Source organism: Petaurus breviceps, unplaced genomic scaffold (assembly GCF_028583685.1).
Source record: "Petaurus breviceps papuanus isolate PSGF00001 unplaced genomic scaffold, PetGlider_PUasm1.0 185, whole genome shotgun sequence".
NCBI classification, from domain to species: Eukaryota; Metazoa; Chordata; class Mammalia; order Diprotodontia; family Petauridae; genus Petaurus; species Petaurus breviceps.
Genome location: NW_027185797.1, coordinates 8,626,546 through 8,651,631, shown reverse-complemented (window position 1 = coordinate 8,651,631; position 25,086 = coordinate 8,626,546). Strand labels below are relative to the sequence as shown.

The window sequence follows — 25,086 nt, the reverse complement described above, 5'->3', positions numbered from 1 at the left end:
CTTCCTTCCTTCCTTCCTTCCTTCCTTCCTTCCTTCCTTCCTTCCTTCCTTCCTTCCTTCCTTCCTTCCTTTCTTCCTTCCTTCTGTCCGTCTGTCCGTCCGTCCGTCCTTCCCTCTCATCTGGTTTTAAGCTCTACTAACAGCTGACTTCTGTACAATCCCTTTGGATCATCTCTGGAATCTGCAGTGGCTTGCTAATAGGGTCAAAAACTAAACCAGTTGCTTTTCTTTTGGGTGGTTTTCTTAGTAGAGAGGTCTGATTCTTCCTCCAGACCTCTCAAATCTATTTTAAAATGCATTTTGCATTTCTTTTGTAATTGTAGCCATTGGATCTTGGATTTAGAATTGGAAGGGACCTCAGAGGTCATGTAGTCTAAATCCTTCATTTACAGGTGAAGAGACTGAGGCTTAGAAAAGTTAGATGATTTGTCCAAGGTCACAAAGGGAAGAGCTGACATTTGAACCTGAGGTCTTTTGATTCCAGAGTGAGAATGTTTTAACCCATTACCTCTCCAATGCTCAGCACGATGTCTGGCACATTATAAGGTCTAAATAAATGCCTTTTTCTTCACTCATTCATTAGCTTCCTTGGCATACGTTTCTCCCCACCTTTCCAATTTGGATCCAGATCCTAAGACTGGTCATGAATTCAGACTGGGAAGACTAGAACAACGTAAGCTGGCTTGCACTTAAAAGTCATACCCTGGATATTATAGACCCTCTGTGCTTTCCCACTAGATCACTGAGACCCCTCTGTGGACATTTTCATTTTTAAGACAGAGACCTTTCTGTAGATCAGCTTGGCTTGTCTCACCACCTTTCTTTGCTTTCCTTGATGTACTTTTTAATGGTGTGACTGCATTTTAATTCCCTTCCAGGAAAATGGAACTTGATCATATAAAGTATTAGGATTTTATGGCTTCATAAGATACTGGACAGGTTTTTATTTTCCTTTGGGAACTGGCCTTCAGTGCACGTACCCCATGAAATAATAATAAAAATAATTTAGGGGGTCAATAGGAAAAAAAACTACCCACTAACAACACACAAACTCTTGGGGTCATTAAAATGCCATGTAGATGCCTGAGGGGAAAAAAAAAACAGAAGAGCCCCCATTATTTGGATCCATGCCAAGTCTTTGGGTTATCATGGGTGGTTTCCAACTGGGCCTTCTTTGAACAATTGCACTGGCTCTCACTGATTGGCCAACTGTAGGTCCCAGCCCAAGCCTCACTTGGTCTTTGTTTGGGCCCTGATGGCTCTGAGTGAGTGTAAATAGCAGCTGTTTCTATTTTGGCCAGAAACCCTGAGGGTTTTTCCCTCCCAGATTGGTTAGTGGTTTTTTGTTTGTTTGTTTTGTTTTGTTTTGTTTTGTCATGTTTTTTGAGTAGGTAAAGAGGCCATTTTTTTTTTTTTGCCTCATTTCTTACCCAGCTTTAAACACTGAACGGGCATTGCCTCAGACAAACTTAGACCTGTTAAAAGGGCAAGATCTCTCACTGTCTCCAGGGCTACCTCCAGTCATCCTGATCTATATCTGGCCACTGGACCCAGATGACTCTGGAGGATAAAGTGAGGCTGATGATTTTGCGTAGCCCTGCCTCACTTAAATCCAATTCACTTGCAAGTCATGGCATCACCTCCCTGATGTCATAATCCTTTGAGAACAAAGGACAAGCAACAGCCACAGCCCTGTAGCCAGGGAAATTGAAATGGTGACAGAACCTGACATAGTCCGGTGGGACATGACGGGGCTGAGGACACAGTCTCTGAGGGAGGAATTAGCATTCTCTTTATAGAATACTATCTCCACACATAAAATGGATTGTATTAGTATTATTCCCTGATGCTTCATTCCAATTCACTGAGCATATTTTAAGACCTAGACTCTGTGCTAGCTTTGGGGGACACAAAGACATAGCCCTGGCCTCATGGAGCTTACATTCTCCTAATAGCATCCTTTAAAGCCTGGTCTGTCTAACCTGCCCCACTGGATATGTTGGAGAAACTGAAGGACAATTTTACATTACTTTTCTCTTTAAAATCCCTGGCACATAGTAGGTGCTGTAAAAATGCCTATTCCTTCCTAGAACCTCCAGATCCTTTTCAGAGCAGCTATTGGCTACCCCTGATCTCCCTCCCCATCTCATGCTTCTGAAGTTCAGCCACTCAGTTTCTAGTTTTTTGCTGCCCCAAAAAGAACTGCTTTGAATCTTTGTGCACAAATGGGACCTTTCCCTCTTTCTTTGATCTCTTTGGGGCATAGACCTAGTAGTGGTATTGCTGGGTCAAAGGGAACAGTTTCATGGTTTGGAGGCTTAGTCCTAAATTGCTTTCTGGAATGGCTGGACCAGTTCACAGCTCTACCAGCAAACAGTGTGTTAACACACCTGCTTTCCCCCAGTCCCTCTATCATCTGTTTTCTTCCTTTTTTTTTTTTTATCATGTTTCCCATTCTGATAAACTGGTGTTCTGTGCACTTTACCATTCACGATGGCCTTCTCTCCTTCCCATTAGGAAAAATGCACTTTGCAGACCTTTAAGGCATACTACAGCTGTGTGTAGCAGCAAGCACCCCAGTGTTCCCAGGGTGGCTGCCAGCATAGGTTCTTGGATCTGCTTTGATAAAGGAAAGCAACTCAAAATGGGTTAACAAGCCTACTTTAATCAGTCAAATATGTATCATTCATTTACCTAGTTCAGGGGAAAGAGGTCAGCACCCCGAACTTCAGAATATACAGACAGAATTATCACGACAGAAACAGATCAAGTAGACAGATTTCCAAACTGTCCAGCCATTACATCCATACCCAGTTAACATCTGGGTTTCAACATCTGGGTTTTTCAAAGGGGACAACGGCTTCCCAGAACCCATATCAAATCACAGAACACTTCTCAAAGTGAGCCCCAAAACAAAGCCTCACGTCAGGGCTTGTATAGCCTTCTCCTGGTTCAGAGAATGTAACAACCTTATTGACCTACTGGCCAATCAAAAAGTATCTACTGAAAAACAAGCCTCCTACCCCAGGCTCCAGGTGCACTTTAGCCTGGGGCAGGGAAGATCTTTAAAATTTACATTCCCATTACACTGTGATCTGTAGTCATCATTGTCATTGGAGTTTCCACATGCTGCCCTTTGAGTACTCTATAAATTGGGCCTTGATGGTCTCAGCTGTGAGTAACTTGCTCATTCCTGGACCAATGGGACCTGATGGAGGTGGTTTTGTTTTTATTTTAATAAAATCAATTTTACCCAAATCGTAAGACCTGAGAAAGGGTAGAAATAGAAACACTGTTTGACCCTGGACAAGTCACTTGATACTGTTTGCCTCAGTTTCCTCATCTGTGAAATCTGAGCTGGAGAAGGAAATGGTAAACTACTCCAGTATCTCTGCCAAGAAAACCCCAAATGGGGTCACCAAGAGTTGGATATTACCTACAACAACAACAAAGAGAACAGAATATATTCTCTTTACGTTGAGTAGCAATGTCATGTCATGTGAAGAGAGCTGGATTTGGAAGCTCCGACCCTTGTTATGCCTGACCCTGGGCAAGTCCCTTAACCTTTTGTAGGGTCTCAGTTTTCTCTGTAAAATGATGGACCTCCAAGGTCCCTTCTAGACTCTGAATCTGTGATGTTATGAACCTTTGTCCATAGTGGCTTTGTGATATGAAGGATACTCTTGGTTATATCTTGTTATCGTGTGCTTTAGTTTTTCTGATATTGGTAAAGAAAAGGCACTCCAGCATTGGAGCTTGTTGAAATATGTCCAACAACAGCCATCACATAAACCCATCCTGTAAATGGCTCTAAGGGTCAGATGTCCCTTATTCCTCCTTAATAGTTCCCAGGTGACATTTTTACGAATATGGAATTAACTTGTCACCAGAAAAGTTTCCAAAGTGCCATATTGATTTTGAAGCTTTTGCATGAGATGGAACATGTCTTGGAGTGTTAATTATGCATTGCAAATTAATACATGTTGCCACTGACGAGTTTACAACACAGGTTGAACTGTCCCATCTGTGTCTTTGAAAGGTGCAGATATTCACCTCTCAGCAATGCTTGATTTGTCCTTGATCCAGCAGAGATAATGAATGTATGAACTTGGACTCCCCTAGTAGTGTAAGGGGAGTGTGTGTGTGTGTGTGTGTGTGTGTGTGTGTGAGAAGGGACTGGAGGAAGCAGAGAGATAGGGAAAGACAGAGAGGGAGTCTAATCTTATCAGTACATCAACAATCTCTAAGTTTTCTTCCTTGAATACTGGAAGACTATTCTTTTATTGACTGAGATGAGAGAGGGTGCTCTATGATTCATTGACCAGTTAAGCAGCAAGCATTTATTAAGCACCTACTATGTGCCAGACACTGTTCTGGGCTCTGGGGATACAGAGACCAAAGTGAAAGCCCTTGCCTTCAGGAAGCTTATGCTGTCATTGGGATGTATATATTCATAGATAAGTAAATGTAGGATATGTATGAAGTGAATGTGGGCTTTTTTTTTTCTGGAGCAGGAATGCTATCAATGCTTAGTCATTAAATTTCTGTGTGGTGGATCGCTGCCTTACTTAAATCTGATTCACACACAAGTCAAGACATCCCCTGCGATGTCACTGGTCCACTTCAGAAATGAAGGATGAACAATAATTCTGTGAGGGCCTACCATTTTTCACTTCTCCACCCCCTTTTATCCCCCATATTCCTCCATCTGCTGTCATTTGTCAGATCTTTTCCACCTTATTTGCATGACTTCTCTTGCCTCAGCCCCGTCTTGACACTCATATGCTATCCCTTTCTAGCCTAGGCCCTCCTCACCTACCCAATGGAATTGTTCAATAGTTTCCTGAGTGGTCTCTGCTTTCAGACATTTCCCTCTCCAATGCACCCTTTGTCCAGTAGGCAAGGCTCTCTCCTTGAAGCACACGTGGGATATTCTACTGTGCTCCTGCTCAGAACTCTTCAGTGGCTCCCCATTACCAGGAGGATGCAGTAGAAACACCCCAGCCATCTAAACCCTCTAAGAGCGGGGTTCTGTCCCATTTAGACACCATTCTTTCACACCACTGCCTGGTGTGAGGATTGAATTGCAGCCAGACGGGCTCTGGATGGGCCGTGCAGCTGTGGATTGCTGTTACCTAAACTCAGGCTCTCACCTCTGGCCTGTCTGCCTTGGACCATGCTTTCTTCCTGTGCCAGATTGCAGTCACCTCTTGGAATACTTAAGTCCTTTTAAAGCTCAGCTCTGGTTGTGGTGTTCTTTGGAGAAGCTTACCTCCGTCTCTACAAACCGCTGCACATATGTAAATATTAGTTATTATCATTATTCCCTTACTCTCCTACTTGTTAGTACATGCTCCTTTCTCAAATTACCTCATAATTACTTTTCTATTTACATATCATATTGTATCCCACTTAGTAAGAATATAAGCTTCTAGAGGAATATTTATTCCCTTTTTCCCCTCTGAGCACCATACCTTCCCCATAGTAGGTCCTTAATAAATGCTTACTGAAGTGTGTGTCCCACGTGGGATTTTCCCCTGCCATTTTTGTTTTAGAAGATTTTTTTCATTAAAAAACCAGAGCCCACTCAGGATTGAGCCTCAGAGAGAAAATGGCCATGTAGAGGTATGAGATTGGCGACTCCACTTGGCCTCCTCTAGTAGGAATTTGCTAGGCATTGTTGCATGGTGGTTAGCTGGCCTGGGAATCAGAAAGATCTGGGTTCAGATTCCACCTTGGACGCATGCTGGGTGAGTAACTTGGTTGCTCAGTGTCCTAGGCAACTCTTTTATGTACATAAGTTACAGAGGAGTTGCTGACTGTGTTGGGAACAGGTGTTTCCCATGTTGGGAAAAATCCCTAGAACCTTGAAATCACAAGTCTGATCTTCTCCCACCCCACAAAAGGTATGGATTTAATTAGGCCTTTTGAAAGCCTAAACTGTGACTTTTCACAGATTCAGAGGCAAGTCTAATTGAGTTTCAAAATGGCAGTGCCTAGGGGCTGTGATGCCCCCTCTATGGTATGTCTCATGGTAATTAACTGCATTGTAAGGACTTTGGAGGCTCTTCCGGAGGTGCCTTATTGCCAGGTACTCCATGAGGGCAGCTGGGGAGCGCTTAGATTAATTTGTGTGAGTTGTGGCAAAGACACAGCTTGGGTGGAGAGCTGGCTTCAGGTCTTTGCCTCTGATGATCCTGGCCCCTTCTCACAAATGACTGCAGGCTTCAGAGAAGGCACCAGGCTGCATGGGTTGGGAGAGATTCTCTAGCAGGAGCCCACCTAGGTGACATCACACGTCCATTCCAAAATGAAAACTTTCTCTCTGCATGAATGTATGTGTCTGTATATATGTGTGTGTATGCATGTATGTATGTGTATGTGTGTGCATGCATGCATGCATGCATGTAGCCACTTAACCTCTATTTGCCTAGGGGGTGGCGTACTGCATAGAGCACTGGGCCTGGAGTCTTTGTGGGTTCAAATCCAACCTGAGACACTTAACTAGCTGGGCAGCCTCTCTAGGCCTTGCTCTGCTCAGCTGTAAAGTGTTGGGGTAGGGGGTCTGAAATGGCCCCTGGACTCCCTTTCAGCTCTAGACTCTACAATGAAGAAATACTCCTCCTTGCTGTAGGTAGTGAGGTGGTGGACTCCAGAGCAGAATGTCGCATACCCATTCAGATGTGATGGTCCCTGGGGTTTGAACTCCTTGTGAGCCAGACTTGTCCCCGTTCCTTTTAGCACATAGTAGGAGTACATGATAAATACTTGTGGATTGATTTTGCTGAATTGGCTTTCTTTATTCCAAGGAAGCATTGAGGAGCTGGGAGGGTGGGGAGGGGGCAGCACAATGATAAAATACTCCCCCCTCCCAGCATTGAGAAGGCATTTCTTTTAAAAAAGAGAAAGAGAATGCATATGTTGACGGGATCATGAATCCATCAGAGGATGAAGGAATCAGGCCTTGCTCAGGATGAGGATTTGTGTTTTTACAGAAAGTTTTTCAAAAGATCAAAAGTGTTTCTTAGTGACACAACATGAAAGAAATTCATTATGCAGTGTAGCTGTGCTTGAAAACCTTCCTGGGCTGGGCCCTTCCTGACAGGGTAACTGTTTAAAGAAGAGGGATATCCAAGTGCTGTAGAAGTGTGTGTAAATACATGTTGTATATTGATGTATACACACATGCACTATATAAACATGTATGTATCATATACACTCACATACATGTGTGTTATCTATGCACACACCTGCCAGCTTATGGTAGTACATCAGGCGTACACATGTACGCCCTGTGTTATGTGTGCAGACACAGATAAACATACACAAACAGGCATGGTCTCTTGTGTATGTATGCATGCGTGTATATACATGTTGTATCATCCATGCACATACATATAAATATATTGTGTGTCTACACATATATGTATGCAGCAGTGTCTGTAGTCTCAGCTTCTGGGGGCACCTAAGCAGGTAAGTGACTCATACAAATGTATTTTGGAGGCAGGACGTGAACTCAGGTCCTGATATACATCGTAGATCAGTCTAAAGCAGACATGAACTGCCCCCCCCCCAGCTCTAAAATTATTTGATAACAAAAGAATGTAGGCATGGAGGATGGTGAGGGGGGGAGGAGAAAGAGATGGAGGAGAGAAGGGAGAAAGAATAGAGGGGGGAGAGAGGCAGAGACTGAAGAAAATATATGGATGCTTGGAGGTACAGATAGAAAGAATAAAAAAGCAGGATTTTCAAAGAGATTGTAAGGAAATAAAGTTGCTTCCGGGTAGTTTAACCTTTCAGCCAGCATAGACAATTTTGAAATGATGATTGGCAGGAGCACTCTGCAAGCATTTATTAGGCACCCACTGTGTGCTAGGCACTTGGGAAAGAGTATGGCATGCTTCTCAAATCGTATCATGGGAGAACAATATCAACAGTTTTCCTTCTGTTTAGAGCCTGGGTGTTCTGGGACCTACCCTGCCAATCTCCCTACTGCCTGAGAATGTGACTTTTATGCAATAAACTCTCATCTACTCACATTCCCCCTTTGGAATTGGGACAGATCAATTGGACAGGGGCTGAACTAAAGTCGATACCTATGGGTTTGCGAAGGAAATTAATACTGTAGAGACCATGTTAGAAGGAGAATAGTAATCTTTCTTGGGAGAAGAGACCATTTCTTAGCACATCCTGAGAATCATTGCTATGCTAATTATAAATCACTCATATCTCTTTATTAAAGGACCTCAAAGAGCTCTGCTTTTTGTTACCCCAGTTTTAGTCTCTCTTTATAATAATCACCATCATCATTTATATAATTTATATATATATATATATATAATTTATATAGTGCTTTAAGATTTGCAAAGAGCACATTTTACATAGATTATCTAATTTACAAAGTACTTTACATAGATTATCTCATTTAATCTAAATTTATTATGATTTATATACTTGAAAGTAATCAAAGCTACATCTTTTTAAAAATGCCTAATCTAGATTTCTTAATATTACAACCCAATCTTCCCCCTGTTAGTGTGAATTAGTGAAATCTCACTGGAGAACAGCAACCAGGCTATACCAATTTGAACACTCCCATCTTCGTTCAGAATTTCAAAAGTTAACTCTAAGGCAAAGATAAAAGACAGAAACATGGAAGAAATGGAGACTTTAGGCATTGGCTAGAGAGTTATTTGTTTTTTTTTCCCCCTCCGGTGAGTAACTCAGAATTTGGTAGAGATCTGAATAATCCGCTGCCTGTTTCTCCATACCTATTGGGGGAGATCTGCAACTTTTCCCAATCATTTCCATCTTTCAGAAATAGTTCCCTAAGTTCTCTCTAGGGTCCTTAGAAAAAAGAACAATGTGACATTTATTTCTTTCACACATTGCAAAGAAAACCATCTCTAGGCATTCACTTGGGCTGATGTGTTTCCATTGTGGTTTACAGTCATGGCTGTAATGGTGCCGTTGCTGTACGGGTAGCGATAGCCTCAATAATTTGGGAATCGGGGACTGGGAGGGAGAGTAATGTCCCAATCACCTGGTTGAGCTCCATTTCATTCCGATGTATTTTATTAATGTTTTGGAAGCATATGTAGATTGAGGAATGAAGAGAAAATCACACAGTCTGTATGTTTAGCAGCGATGGGTGTGAAGAAAAACATCTCTTTCTAGTTAAAGTTCTTTCAGTCTGCTTCCTTGACTCAGCTATTTCTCACTAAGGTGTCAAGGTCTAAGTCCCATGCATGTGGCAAAGCTATTTTTTTTTTTTTTGCAATGCCCTTGAGGGTCTTGGATGAGTTCTGTGCTTCAGACTTAGGGGTCAGTATCTAAGATATATACAGAGGGGATTCAGGCCTGTTGTCAGAGGAGAGAAAGAAGTCTGGTGAGATAACATGGGCCTGATGTCTGGAATGTCTTGGAGTAGAAGGTTCAACCCTGATGATGCTGTCACTACTGGGCGTTTCTAAGGTTAGCACCAATTGAGTCTTGTTCATTGTTCTTTGACCTCCTTCCTTCTTATTGAGAGACAGGAGGTTAAGACCCCACCTAGAAACTCAGGGGGTCCCAAGTTTTAACCTGTGGCTTTTTCTAGTCGCCCACATAATATTCCATCTCCGGTCTCCATGCTTTTGAACTAGCCATTCCACATGCCAGTGATTCATGCCTCCCTTATCTCTGCTTCATAGGTCCCCCTTCTTCCTTTAAGACACAGATAAATCTCATGGACCGCTTTCTGCATGAACCCTTTCTTCATCACCCCAACTGCTGGCATCTTCCCTCCCAAGCTGCTGTGTATGCGTGGGTCAGTAAGTGAACAAATATTTATGAAGCGCCTGCTGTGTGTGTGTCAGGCACGGCCCTAAGTGCTGGGGGTACAAGCAGAATATAGGACAGTGCCTGGCCTCCAGGAGCTCACAGTCTAACAGGGGAAGGGATGAGGGAGTAGGGGAAGGCGTGATGAATCATGCAGCCAGGCTGGGAAGTGGGCTGGAGAGCTGATTTCATCCTGCAGGACCATGGGTTTCTGGAGAGGATGGGGTCTAAGAGCATAGCCTGGCTGGTGAATTCCTAGGTGCCATCCTTAAATGGGGGTGCAAGGGAATTGGGGAGACGCTCCCAGACACATCCCACCTTCTGCAGCAGAGTAGGCATGGAAGAGGGGGATGGCTTGGGTTTTGGTCTTTGTATTTATTTGCATTATATTTCATCTGTATATATAGTGTGTCCTAAAAGTCTTGGTAAGGATTTAAGCTTTAATAGGTATATATGTCTGTCTGTCTATCTCTCTCTAAATGCACACACACACACGTACACACACGGGGTGTTTGGGGGTGTGTTCCACTAAGTAGCTCAGTGGATAGATCACTGGGCCAGGAATCAAGAAAACCTAAATTCACATATGACCTCAGACACTTCCTAGCTGCATGACCCTGGGCAAGTCACTTAAACTCTGCCTTCATCTACTGAATGAGGACTTCATTATCCTTGCCAAGTAAGCCCCATGGACGTTGTGATGCATGAGGCCACAAAGAGTCAGTAATGCCTGAGTGACCAAACAATAACAACAATATATGGCTATTCTATATAAATCATATATAATTATATAGCTATTATATAACTATTATATATAAATGGTACATAGTTATATAGCTATTTGTATAAATCTATGTCATAGCTGTAACTATTATGTAGAAATATATGTATATATAAATATAAATAAATATACAGGCACACATATACATGTATAGTATGCATTTATATGTGTGTACACATACAGTTACACACATATTTACACATATGTGCATGCACACACTTTTTCCCCCATTGAAATGAATGCTCTTTGCAAATTGGGATTGTTTCATTCTTTGTACTTGTGCTCCCAGTGTCTAGCCCAGTGCCTGGCATTGTGAAAATACTTCTAAAGATAGAATGATTGATTGAGTCTGACAGTGTTGCTGCTACTTTGGCTGCACATCACGGGGCCAATTGCCACCCCTCTCCTGGCCTGAGCAAGGTCACTTAGGGGTGCTTGAGCTAGCTAAAATTAGATGTAAGACGGCAGACAAACTCCACCTGAAATTAGAGCATTTTTGAGTTGGAAGGACCTTTGAAGTCATCCAGTCTAACTGCCTACCCAAAGCAGGAATCTCCTCTGGATATCATGATAGTTTTGAAGGTACCATGGCCTGAGGTGCGCCAACTTTGGTACTTTAATGTAATGGGAGACCACCCTTAACAGAATTGCAGTGGGGAAGGGCCATCCTGAGAGCCGTGAACAAAAGGAATTCCCTGTGGTAGACACCCACCCTTATGAGGCCCATCTAGCCTGAAGACCTCCGAGGATCAGGCGGCTCCTTCAGCTTTTGGAAGTTTCCCCAGAGTGTGCCTCTTTGTAGCCAATCCTAGAGGCTCACTCCTTTGTAAAGTAGCCCCTCCTATTGATGGAGAACAGTAAATGTGGGAAAACTTCACTCTCTGCCTCTTGAAATTACTCTGTTTAATCTGTGTGCATGAGATATATCCCAGTAGAATGTAAGCTCTTTGAGGGCAGGGGCTGTTGCATACATTTGTCTTTGTAATCCCCACTGTTTTGTACACTTTACCTAATCCCTATAGAGGCATTTAATAAAGACTTTATTGAATTGAATTAGGTTTAGCCAGTTAATAGGACACAGTTCTATTGTCAGTATATTGTGAGTTATTATAGTCCATCTCCATGAGGAAAGTCAAGAAATAAAGACAATTCACCAAGATAATTCAGAAAAAAATAACTTAATGGAGGTGATGAATTCAGTCATTCATTCTCTCTCTCCATATATTCTCAATTTTCTGTCTATATTGACCTGATCTACCAGTTGATTGTGGAGTTCTTTATTCCCATTTCAAATCATCAGTTGCAGAAGTGAAAAAAAGAGAGAAACAAAGAAGAATAGAAAAAGAAGGAAAGAAAGGAGAGGAGAAGGGGAAGGAAAGAGAAGAGAAAAAGAAGGAAAAAAGAATGGAGAAGCAAGAAAGGAAGACAGAAAGAGGATAGAATAAAGAAGAATGGAAAGAGAAAGAAATAATAGAGAAGGAAAGAAAGAAAAGGGAAAGGAAGATGGAAGGAAAGGGAAAAAAAGAGAAGAGGAAGGGAAAAGGAGAGAGAGAATCAGAATCAGAAAATCTGGACCTTCTAGAGACATGGAAACAAAGTCAGCTCCTTCCTTGAGGCCTCTCCACAGAGCTGTTGTTAAAGGTTTGGCAAATGTTTGATTAACTCAAGTGGAGGGTTCAGGTGCCCAGAGCTAGAGGCAACTTCAGATGCACGTTCAAGATTGTGTGCCTTCTGAACCTCCCTTTTCTGGAAGGAGCCTAGGTGATGACAAGATGGAGGCATGGTGATATGTCTATGATAAAATATTCACAGCTAAACACTCTTGTGTTGGGGTGTGACCCAGAGCAGCGTTTTTGCAGCAGGGCACACTTCCCTCTGTCTCCATCCTTGTACCAGCCCTAAGACCTTTCAGAAAGAAAAGCATGTTTGGGGACCTCTTGCTCTCTCTTCCCCTGGTCGCAGGGGCATGGAGTTGCTGGAGAGAGCTGGGGAGGGGGTGCTTGTTCTGTGTCCCGGGGTAAGTAGGCATCTGCATGAGCATAAACACATGATGATAACAATATTTATATGTTTTTAAAGCTTGTCAAATGCTTCACTCACCGTTTCTCATCTGTCTCCCTCTCCAGAACATTAAACTCTCTGAGGGCAGGGCCCTCCCAGGACCTGACACATCGATGGTGCTTTAAAAATTCTTTGTGTGTCTTCATGATCCTGGGAGGTTGGTTCTACAAGAAGGGAGTAGGGCTGGACCTGGGAGGTCACTGATTTATGAAATCAGTGCAGGCCTGAAACTTGTCTGCAATGAATAGCTTTAGATGTCTGCAACCAAGTGGTTAAAATGTGACCTGTGGGCCTCATGCAGCCCATAAACACTGCCAAGTGCATCCTGAATCAGATTGGACAACAAGTAGGAAATATTTGACAAAATAAATAAGAATACAGTAAAACACAGATAATGTGAATATGTGGTTTTCTCAGTCAGTGTGTGGCCTGTACATTTGTATGTCCTTATGTTTAATTCAGTGGCCCCATTTCTATTTGAGTTGAGCACTTTTGGACTAAGTTAGAGGTTAAAGTGACTTGCTTAGCCAATATGTTATCAGAGGGGAGCTTGTAGATAGGCTGTTACAACTTCAGCTCTCTGCTAAGCGAAGTCCTGTAGGTATACTTAGCATCATTTCACGGAAGCTAAGAGAGGACTGTGAGCCCATTGACATTGAGTTGGAAGGGGTTTTGGAGCCCATGAAGTGCAATCCCCTGGCACCAGTGGGTGTGGATGTTCCTGTGCAGTACAGTGAGCCTGGCAGTGCCCGATCCTATCTGCTCCCTCATCTCTGCTGGAGAGGGGCGGAGCCTTTCCTGTCTCCTTTTCTGGGGTTGGCTTAGGGGGTGATTTTTCTTCCTTCTTAACACCTTGCTTCCTAGAGATTTAACAATCAGCTTTCTTTTTTAGCCTAGGGGCAGCATAATGGGCTGTTTTATGAAGTGTCTATCAGACAAAAAGTGGGTAGTACAATAATAATAGTAGCTCAAAGCCCCCAGTTAGGAAAACTCCTAAAGTTTAAGTAAAGGTTTGACTCATTGCCCTAATTTAAATTTGTATTGCTACCTGCTGCTGTTTCAGTCATGTCTGACTCTGTGTCACCCCCTTTGGGGTTTTCTTGGCAGAGATACTGAAGTTATTTGCTATCTCCTTCTCCAGCTTATTTGACAAATGAGGAAACTGAGGCAAATAGGTTTGAGTGACTTGCCCAGGGTCACCTAGCTAATAAGTGTGTGAGGCTGGATTGAAACTTGGGAAGATGAGTCTTCCTGACTCCAGGCCCAACCCTATATCACCTAGCTGCTCCTGCCTGGCACATAGAAGGCGCTTAATAAATGCTTATTTCTTGAAGTGGGATTTGAACCCAGCTTTTCTGAACTTCCAAATCCTGTCTCTGTCCATTATGCTATGGCTGCTTTTTGAGTATACTCAGAACTGTGATACAACTTTCTTAAAATCTACATTGGAAAGGGCTATTTCCAAGACATTGTATAAGATCATTTATTATTTTCTTAATTCTTAATTCTAATAAGAATTAATTGGTTAGGTTAGTAAGTTCCTCTTCACTAATATTGCCTACTGCCCCAATTAAAAGTGCTAAAGGGTAGAATTATGACAAGCCTGGGGGGATGTGTATGAAGCTACTGTTAAACAGTGTTTATTTGTATCCCTCTTCCCCATCTGTATGGTTAGCTCATTTCAGGACCATTCTGGTAGAAGACATAACAATATCTGTTCATTGCTCAACCCCATCACTGACTTCCCCAGGACGAGGTCAAGTATCATCATCGACAGGTCAAATGAGGTCATATTTGTAAAGCTCATACCCATAGTACTTGCTTAACAAATATTTATTTCCTTCCCTTTTCCTTCATCAGATGAACTGTAGGCCTCTAGGTTGGAAAAGTCATTAAAGATCACTCTGTCCAGCCCTCTCATTATAGATGACATAACTGAGTAATTATGTGATTTGTCCTAGACTAATGGTTGTTTATAGGATCATAAGGGATTCTAGAGTTCCTCTGGTCCAACCCTTCCATCTTACAGAAGAGGAAACTGGCCCAGGGCCACACCATTAGTAGATGCTTGGGTCACAAACCAAGCTCTCTTCTCCATTCCAGCCTCTTGGTGCCATTTTGAACTTGAAATCCGAGGCATGATTTTGTGTGTCTTCCTGTTTATGTCCGCTGCTCCCCCTCGGCACTCTTAAAGACATTTGAGAAAGTCATGCTAAATGTCAACTCTCTAGAACTCGGGTGTATGAGTCACAAGAGAGAACTAGAGGAAGGGTAATTGGAGGCTGTGTCCTTGGCCCGTGTGTGTACAGATGTGCATGTGACCTTCACAGCCTGGATCATCGGTCTGTCTGTCCTCCCTGTCTCCAGACTTCCCCATTCTGTTCCTCCCATCAGCTCAGCTAGCTGGCTGCACGGCGTCCTTTGGGGCCTGCTCTTTGTTTCCACCCGTGTTCTCTTTCCCTTGTGCCTCAGATGTTGCTGTGTGCACTGGGTTCATTCAGTAGGTATTTGTTGACTGACCAGTTGATGAACTAATTAGAATAAGCCTCCCTTGCTTTAGTGTGCTAAAACTCCCATATTTCACAATCCAATATGTAGCTCCCATTGCCTTTTTTGTCCTGTTCTGTTGATGCTTTTGGTGGGTTTGAAGAATGCTCCCACTTTCCATTAACCAATGATATATAAACCCTTCCCTTGTAAATATACACACACACGTTTGTATTACGTATATAGATATGTATTATGTTTATATATCTATAGAAATATCTATAGATGTCTATATCTAGAGATAGCTAGATCTTTATATATAATAGGTATATTTATACATCTATATAGATATTGATAGATCTCTTTAGAGATATCTGTAGATGTCTATCTAGAGATATATAGCTAGACATTTATATTTGTATATATGCACACACATATGTACATTTGTATATATGTACACACATACATGTACGTTTGTATATCCAGTTAAGTCAGTTGAAACATTGGCCCTGTTGAACATATGAGTATATGTATGTATGTGAACATCATTCTGTACCTATGGTCAACTATTTATTTCTAATGAACAAAAAAATCTCTATTCTCTCTCTCTTGCCTCCTTTGGAAAACCAAGCCAAGCCTTTGGAACAGATACACACGGTAGTCCGCCATTTTTTCTCTTGGCAGAAGGGATGCACGTTTCAGGTGTTAAGATGAATTATTATTGCATTGAGCTGAACTCTCTTGTTTGTTAGTCTTGTTTTCTTTATGTTGTTGAGGGAATTTTCTATATTGTTGTTTTGGTTTTGCTCACCTTATTCTGCATCATTTCAAACAAGTCTTCCCAAATCTCTCTGAATCCTACGTATCTGTCATTTCTTGTTTCATAATAATCAATGATGTCTGTATACCACGGTTCGGTTAGTCATTCCCCAGGCACTGAGCACCCACTCCTTTGTCGGGTTTTTTCTTTTGCTACCACCAATGGGCTTCTATAAATATTCTGGTGTATATAAGGACTTTCTTCCTGTCTTTGACTATCTTGGAGCATATATAATTAGAGAGTGAGATTGATGGATCAAAGGCTATTCACAACTTAAGAGACTCTTCTAGCTACAGAAAATTGTCTTTAATGTGACTCCCCCTGATTCTTAGACCACAGCTGAGAGGTCTGACCCTCCAGAAGGTGAGAGACTATTATACCTGGAGAGTCCTTAGAGACCATCTGGTCCAGGCCCTTGCTTTTACAAGTGAGGAAACTGAGGCTAAACAGGACATGTGATTCCCCCCAAGGCCACAAAGACCATAAGTGGAAAAAGCTGGAATATGAGTCCAGCTCCTTCTTTCTATGGTGTCCCAATCCTGCTGCCCCCAAGTTCGCTTCCTTTAGTGCCTGATCCAGCTAGAGTTCCTGTGGCAGCCAGGTGGCATGGGGGTCAGAAGACTGGACCTGGGGTCAGGAAGGCCTGAGTTTGAAGCCTCAGACACCTCCTTTGCTGTGTGACCCTGGGCTAGTCCTGTACTAAACCTCTCACCTATAAAATGGAGATAATAATAACAGCCCCCACCTTACCAGGTGGTTATGAGGACGAAATGAGAAAATCTGTGCAAAGTCCTCTGCAAAATTCAAAACTTTAAATAAGTGCTAGTTATTGTAATTATTGTTATGGCATGAAGGCCCCAAGGTGTGCAGGGGTCAGTCGGTCAGCCCCTACTATGTGCTGGCACTGTGTGAGTAGCCCCTTGCTCTGGCTGAAGCCCTTCCTCCAGTGGCCTGCCAAGTGGACAAGCAGGGCCAGAGAGGGGGCCTGAAGCCCTATAGGTGGGTCTTCAGTCACATGACAGGTGTAGGGAGGCCAGGAAGTAACAGGATAAGTGACCCATTAAAAGTGCAGAACAATGGAAGAGAAACTTCAGCCTTTGAAATTCTCCATCAGAAAGAAGTGGGTTTCTGATTTTTTTTTAGAGTGGGAGTAAAGTTTTGTTTTGATTTTTACATAATCCAGGCAAATGTGGGCATAAAGAAATATACACAGAAGTATTAAGGGGACAAAGCCAACTCCCACCTTGCTCAGTAATTAGTGTATGAAATGTAGGAAATACCTCAGTCTTAGGTTTGGAGCTGGAAGGGACCTCAAAGGCCATCTAGTTGACCTCTCCCTCACTTTATAGATGGAAGACACTGAGGCCCAGAGCTGTGACTCCAGACCTGTAACTTTTTTTGTTGCAATTTTTAATAAAAATTTATTATTCATTTATTTTTTTTAACTCAGATACTTTTAATGTATTTATTTTTAGTTTTCAACATTCATTTCCACAAGATTTTGAGTTACAATTTTTTCTCCCCATCTTTCCCCTGCCCCTACCCCAAAATAGCAAGCTTGTTGAATAATATCCCTTCCCCCAATCTGTTCAGAGCTGTAACTTTTAAGGTGTAAAACCACACATGAGCAGCTTTCCAGAGGACTGCTGCTGTGAACAGCTTTCAAGGTTCTGATTACATAATATAGTGAACTCTATTTATTCAGCAACAAATCAGAACAAAACATTCACAGAAAATCAAGGTGCAGCATTCACAATGTTACAACATATCACAGAAAATGAAAATATAGCATTTACCATGTCACAACTCAACAACTTATCACTAAAATGGCCACATAGTTTTCGCCAAAGTGGTCACATAGTTTTGAACAAAGTACATTCATTTAGTCAATCACAAAATCCTTAATTCGATCACAAAGTACAAAAGCAAAAGTTCTCCACCCCTAGGTCATAGTAAATCATAATCTTCTCAGACAGTACACAGTGTCCAAGTAAAGTCTTCTTTCAGCTTGACTTGAGGCTGGCTTTCAGCTTCCATGGTCCCAGCTCCAACTGTCACCTGGGTTCAAAGGCAGGCAGCTCCCAGCTCCTTGTCCAGTTCTTTGTCCAGTTCCCATTCCATATTGAAGCTCACGGTGTCCAGTCCACCTCAAGTCCTTCACAGTTCCTGTTTGTGGGAAGACAAAGCTTGACAGATTCATGCACATTACTGGCACCATCATCAATTCACTATCTGCCTGTGAAATCAACTCAGACCCACCAACAAGGTCTGAGAACTCAACACAAATCATCAACATAGAAATCAACACAGACCCACAAACAAAGTCCAAGAGGTCAGCACAAATCATCAGTAAAGTCCCAGGACCTCCAAAACCCTCTTCCAGGACTTCTATAAACATACAACCAGAAAATCCTCTTTCAGGGCTTCCAGTAAGGTCCCAGGGCTTCTGTACAAAGTATCACAAACAAACATCAACACAGACAGAGCAGACAGAGTGCCAGGATATCACAAGTTCTCTCCTTCTTGACTGCCACCACAAGAGTCCTCTTCTCAGTTCTGCCGTCTCTAGCCTGGAAATTCTCCTTATATATGGCCATTAACTCTTCCCTTTCCTGTTGCAGGAGTTTATGAGTTCTAGGGTTCACAAGTTGTGGGGTTCACATGTTCTATTTCTTAACAGACTTGATACAAGGCTCAAAAGAAACTTGAACTGAAACAAGGGTTATTCAATAGCTGAAACAAGGTGTGAACTACTTCTGTGCTTGCCATTACATAAGGTTACATAGATGAAGAGGTGAAGTTGGAATTTGAATTCCTATCCTCCCAGTCCAAAGGCAGCAGTCATTCCCCTGTATATGCCACATCCCTGGGTGTATTCTCTCCCAGGCTGCAGATTGCAGCCCATCTGCACCTCCTCAGCTTACCTCCTAGAGTCTGATGCAAATGGATTTGTCATCCGCAGACCTGGGCTCCCATCCCAGCTCTGCCACTCAATTCCTTAGTGACTAGGGGCAAGTCATAATTTCTTTGTGCCTCTGTTTCCTCTTCTGTAACATGAGGGATTTGGACTAGGTGATCTTGGAGGTCCATTCCAGCTCTGGGTCCGTGACTCCGTGGTTTTTTACCATGTTTTTATCAGTAGATTCTCCACTGGGATTCTGTCTCCGTACAAAAATCTGTTTTTAGGATTGTCATGCAGGAGCTGTTGATGGGGACCAAATGGATCCCTGTATTTTCTAGGAATTGACATCAGATACATTCCCTAGAAAGTCCCCTTATAGCCGTCTTTGGCGTTCTGGCTTCTTGCTGAGTCTGAGTAGGATATCACTTTTGTTCTGTCCCTGTCTCTCCCATCATCTTCTTGCTGAGAGACAATTGCATGCGATTTTTTGGGGGAGGAAAAAGGTTCTAAAATGCAAACCCATGCATTTGGGTGTCATCTCTCATCCCTGAGAAAAGTCAGGGAGGAACGTCCAGGCCAGAGTGCCCTGGCCAGGGCTTGGGGTGGGTATCCTGAGGTCAGCAGTAACTCTGATGAGCTCATAAGTGCAGTGTCCTGGGGTGGGGATGGGGCCAGGCCTTGGGCTCATCACAGAACTCAGAGACGTGGAGGGGGCAGGTCTTTGGTACCCATTATGTTTCATTACTTCTTATGGTTTTCCCCTTTCTTCTCCAAATTCCTTTCCCTACCCCCACCTCCCACTGCAAAAACAATTGTTTAAAAGGAAACTCTTTGAGGTTATAAAATACCACCTAGTAGTTGATGTATGTTTATATAGACATACTGTGTTTATACAGTGACTTGATTGGCAGGAAGTAGATGATTTGTTTAAAAAAAAAGTCAGGGTCGGGGGGACAAAGATAAAACTTCTCCAGAAATTAGTTTCCTCTCTCAAAAGACAGTGTTGGGTTGGGTTGGGTTGGGTTTATACCGATTCCTGCTTTGGGAGTCCTCGACCACCCTCCAGCAAATGATAAACAGAGATTGTGCCTTGCTCCAAGAAGATGTTGTTGCAATTATTTGTAACCCTGTTCTGCTTATGGGCGCCCCCTCCAAGAAAGAAGAGTGTTTGAGGCTGCTTCCTGTAAGACAGGGATTGAAAATGAAGTCCCACAGCCCTCTCCTGACATAATGAGGTGGGGGGGGGGAGGCATGGAGGCCATGGTGGAGAGTTGGGGTGAGGGAGGACATCTGCTCATTGAAAAGGCCAATTTGCCAGCTTGAAAATCTTCCAATGAAAGATTGGAGTTAGTTATCAAAATAATTGATAATCCTCCAGCACAGTGCCCTGGATCCACCCCCCCCCCCCAAAGTTTCTTCTCTCCTGTTGGAACTACAGTGTAATGACTTATTCTCATTCTCTTTGTTCACTTCCCAGATCCAAGATGCAGCAAGTCGGGGCCTAGAATTTGTGGGTATCATTCCTCAGTACCATTGCCCTGGGAACTCTGCAGGGAGCAGCCCATTGACCCCCACTGCTAATGGGTCAGGAGAGTCGAGAGATGGGAAAAACACATCAGACCAATCTGAAGACCTCTCGTCCTTGGATAGGGAGACCCCGGGATCGGCAGATATGTGCAGCACACCAGCAGGGTCTCAGGGTGCCGCAGAACCCCAGGAACACGGGACAGGCGATGGGAAGGTTGCTGAACGACTGAACTTAGCCTTCACAGGGGGAAATGGAGCAGATTCATCAGAGAAGGCAGATGGATCCTCACCAGGACAGACAATCACAGTGGACAAACTGGGAGGTTCAGACCCACTGGCTGGAAGTAAGTCTGTCACTGCTGGGACTGGGTTTAAGATATGGCTAGTGACTTTTTTTGGTAACTTCGACAGCATCCTAAGTTAAAAGAAAAAAAACTCATATGAGAGTGGGGGAAAGTGCCCGATCCATACATGGAGAATTGGCACGTTTGACTCAGTTGCTCAGCTCGAAATATTCAGAGCCTCCACATTAGGCTCCACATCAGGCGGTCCCCCGCCCCCGCCCCCACGTGACCATCCTTGAAGTTGAGTTAAGAAAGTGAATTTTTTTTATCACTCTGGCTGTTGCATCAATATCGGATCGCTCTGCACACGGCACAGGAAGTGCTAATGTGTTGGGCATCCTGACAGAACGCGCCTGGCGCTTGCCGTGGGTGGATGGATGGGGGATGTTTGCTAGGAGCCAGACATAAAGAAAGCCCCAGAAGGACAATTTGTTGCAGGAAAAGAGGTGATGTGACTGCTTTCCAAGTTAGCAGCCCGTTTCCGTAACTTCCTATCTGCCGCTCATTTGCCCTGCAGAGAAACTGCCTTGTGTGTCTGTGCTAACAGCCAAACTTGGGAGTCATTTTTTGAGCCCAGTGTAGTTCACAAAGCCCCGTGCTTTGCACTGAGAATTTAAAGGTAGGAAGCATCCTGTCTGTTATCAGGATTTACTGTATGCTCTGATAGCATATTGATCATATGACCTTGGGCAAGTCACTTACCTTTTCTATGTTCCAGGCAACTCTGTAAGACTAAGTTGCAGAATAGTTGTCTCTCTGCTTTTGTGATGTTGTTGTTTAATCTTTTAAGTCATGTCTGACTCTTTGTGACCCCATTTGGGGTTTTCTTGGCAAAGGTACTGTAGTGGTTTGCGATTTCCTTCTCCAGTTCATTTTACAGATGAGGAAACCGAGGTAAACAGGGTTAAGTGACTTGCCCAAGGTCACACAGCTAGTAAGTGTCAATGTTTGCATAGTCCCTTAGGATCTACAAAGCCCTATCCATATGCTATCCCATTTGATCCTCGCAAGAGCCCTTTGTGCTGTTATTATCCTCATGTTACAAATGAGGAAACTGAGTCTGAGAGAGATTCAGTGACTTGCTCAGTTTCCCTCAATTAGGAATAAGTAACAGAAGTAATTGAACCTGGGTCCTTCTTCCTATATACACTGCTTATTTGTAGGCGGCAGGGTAGTGCAATGGAAAGAAAGCTGGATTTGGAGACAGAGTCAATAAGTAAACATTTATTAAGTGCCTACTGTGTGCCAGGCACTGTGCCAAGTGCTGGGAATACAAAAGAGGTAAAAAAACAGACCCAGCCCTCAGTGAGCTCACAATCTAATAGACGGAGTACCTGGGTTCAAATCCTAGATCTCTCGTATGACCTTGGGCAAGTCACTGAACTTAACCTAAGTTTCTTCATCTGTAAACTTGGAAGGTTGGAATAGCAGTCCAATCTAGCTCAAAATCTGTTTTCAATCTCTCCCAACTCACATTTCCCAATTTAGCTTTGCCTGACTTCAGTTCACGGTAGAAACGATTGCTTTGACTAGCATCCCTTACACATACTGGCTGCATCCACAGTGTGCCAGGGTATTTCAGCATCACTGTGAGGAAGCAAGCGTGAGAGAAGGGGGCTGAGACCCAAGCCTGGGGAGCCTGCTTCCCTCAGACTGTGGCTCTCCTATGTGGGTGATCCAGAAGAAATGACTGTTATTTAGAACAGGGGTTCTTATCCATATGTGGGTGATCCAGAAGAAATGACTGTTATTTAGAACAGGGGTTCTTATCCAGGGGTCATGGACCCCTTTGGAAGCCTACTGACCATGCTTCCTTCCCAGAAGAACGTTGATCTTTAGAGTTTCCAAGGAAACCAATTATATTGAAAAACAGGTTCCAGAATATTAAAAAAAATAAGTTCATAGACCCCAGGTTAAGAACTCCTGCTTGAGAAGAGATCTTGCAAATACCTTCTCACCAATGGTTTATTCATTTATTTATTCATTTGTTTGTAGCCATTGACGGTGGTTCATTCTAGAATGTAACAAAGGTCAGTACAGTACAGGCGAAGAATTGTTAGGACTGGAGGCAGAGGAGTCTGGGGTTGAAACCCTGGACCAGCCTTTTCCTGGCTGAGCAGCCTTGGGAAAAATCACCTCATTTCTGAGGTCCTTTGTTTCTTCATCCATGAAAGGAGAAGAGTCTTCAGAGGTCCCTTTGAGCCACAGCATTTATGATAATGAAGATAATGGAGGGTGTCATAAGGTTCACGTTCCGTCCCCACTGCAACCCTGGGAGCTAGCTGCCATCATTGTCTTACCTGCCGCTTGTCCTAGAATCATGGATTTAGATCTGGAAGGGTCCTGGGCACCATTGAGCCATTTCCCAGATACAGAGAAGCCACATTAGCACTTCAGTTTTTGTTTTTAAAATATCCTTTTATTGGGCATTTACCAAAAACGCTCTGTGGGCTAGGCATTGGTTCGACTTGGGGGTGAGGGTGGGCAGTGGAGACCAAGAGACATAGCACCATTTTCCTGCTCTCCATCATGTAGTTACCTACTCAAGATAAAACGTTAGCCCTCCTGTATGGGTTTTTGTGGTTGTCGTTCAGTCGTCTTCAGTCCTGTCCAACTCTCCATGACCCTATTTGGGGTTATCTTGGCAAAGATCCTGGAGTGGTTTGCCATTTCCTTCTCCAACTCATTTTACAGATGAGGAAACTGAGGCAAGCAGGGTGAAGTGACTTACCCAGGGTCACACAGCTAGTAAGTGTCTAAGGCCATATTTGAACTCAGGGAGATGAGTCTTCCTGACTTCAGTCCACTCTGTCCACTGCACCGCCTAGCCACCCCGTCTGTGTTCTCTCCCCTAATTAAAAGGGACCTCCTTGAGATCAGAGTCTGCTTCTTTTCTGCGTGTACACCCAGCACTTGGCATGGTGTGTAGTCAGTGCGCATCCTTTCTGCCCATTCTCCCCACCTTGATCTTAGAGTCTCTGGCAGGCTGCTCAGAAGGCAGTTTCTGGCCTCTGACTCCACAAACCCACGCCCTCCGCCGGCTTTCTCACCTCAATTTATTCCTGGAAGGCTCATGATTGTTCTTCCTCGGAAAGTTTTCTGCCTCCCGTGCCACCCACCCCCACCCAGCTGCCACATCTCCTCCCGCGTTCTGTCTGCAGAATATTCAGGTCTTCCGTTAAGGCCTCCCCCAAGGAGGCTTAAAGTGTTTTCATCCGTATCTGCCAGGTGTGTCTTTAGTGGCTAAATCAGCAATCACGACAGGCCTCTCCAAAAAAGAAAGAGCATCAAACACCATGGGGAATGCCCCTGCCTCCTTCTCCCCTCCGCGTTTAATTTAGGCACTTTATGGGATGGATGGAGGAGCAGCTTGGGATGGGAAAAGTGCTCAGCAGAGCTGTTTGAGATCCAGAGATCCCATCCCCAGACAGCACCCGCCTCTGGGGGCTGCCCCACTGACCCAGGCTTTGGTTGAGTATGCGTGTCTTGCTTGCGTTTTCTCCAGAATTTCACCCTATCTCACAAAAGTACTTCTGGTCCTGCTCATTGACTTTTATTTCCTCACTGGGGGGAACTTCTTCATTTCGCTTAATGGAAGAGTTCCCTAGGATGTTTCCAGGGGTCCCCTCTGAGCCCTGCCCTCCCTTCCCCCAAGCCTTTCACTGGGGCTTGTTTGGAACACCCAGCTGTCTCATTGCTCTCAGGTGGCCCTGAGTGGCTGGCCTCCTCCCTCTTAGTTCGCCTTCCCCAAATGCTCCAAACCTAACTCTACTTTCATTTCAACTGACAGGGATGTTTCCGCAAGTCCCATATGATGCCTTTTTGATTTATCATAAAGTGAAGGGCTTTGGAAAGGTTCTCATGGGCTCACACAGTGGGAGGCAGGGAGAGGGAGGAGGGAATCATCCCCAGGGGGATATGCTGGGAGAGAGCAGCCCACCATCTTCTTCCTGAGTTTCCCTCTACCAGCTACAACCACCTTCAGATTCCCCCCTTACTTAGGTAGATATTTTGTTATCATAATATTAATTTGAGGAATAGGGAAACATGACTGGTTTTTCATGGGCACAAGGCTTTTTTTTTTTAAGCCAGCGTATTGATGAACAGATAAACAACCTTACATGTCCTCTGCTTTCTGTCAGATAAGTTCAATAAAGCATTCCTTATCCATGACTGAGAGCCTATTCTGTGTGTGAACTGTGAAATCTGAGAGAGAGAGAGAGAGAGAGAGAGAGAGAGAAACACCCAGTAAACATGGAGTCAGTAGATCTTCTGGATCTTACAATCCTAGCTCTCTTTTCCTTCCTTCCTTCCTTCCTTCCTTCCTTCCTTCCTTCCTTCCTTC

The 25,086-nt window shown here is 43.6% G+C and overlaps 1 protein-coding gene across 1 annotated transcript in view; it reads left to right on the top strand.

The window, feature by feature from the left end:
- The window catches only part of RFTN1 (raftlin, lipid raft linker 1), a 197,728-nt gene that overhangs the window by 114,659 nt on the left and 57,983 nt on the right, over window positions 1-25,086 (top strand). Inside the window, exon 5 of the mRNA XM_069088435.1 lies at window positions 20,348-20,741. Within this exon, the coding sequence (XP_068944536.1) occupies window positions 20,348-20,741 (394 nt within the window). The remainder of the gene's footprint in view (window positions 1-20,347; window positions 20,742-25,086) is intronic.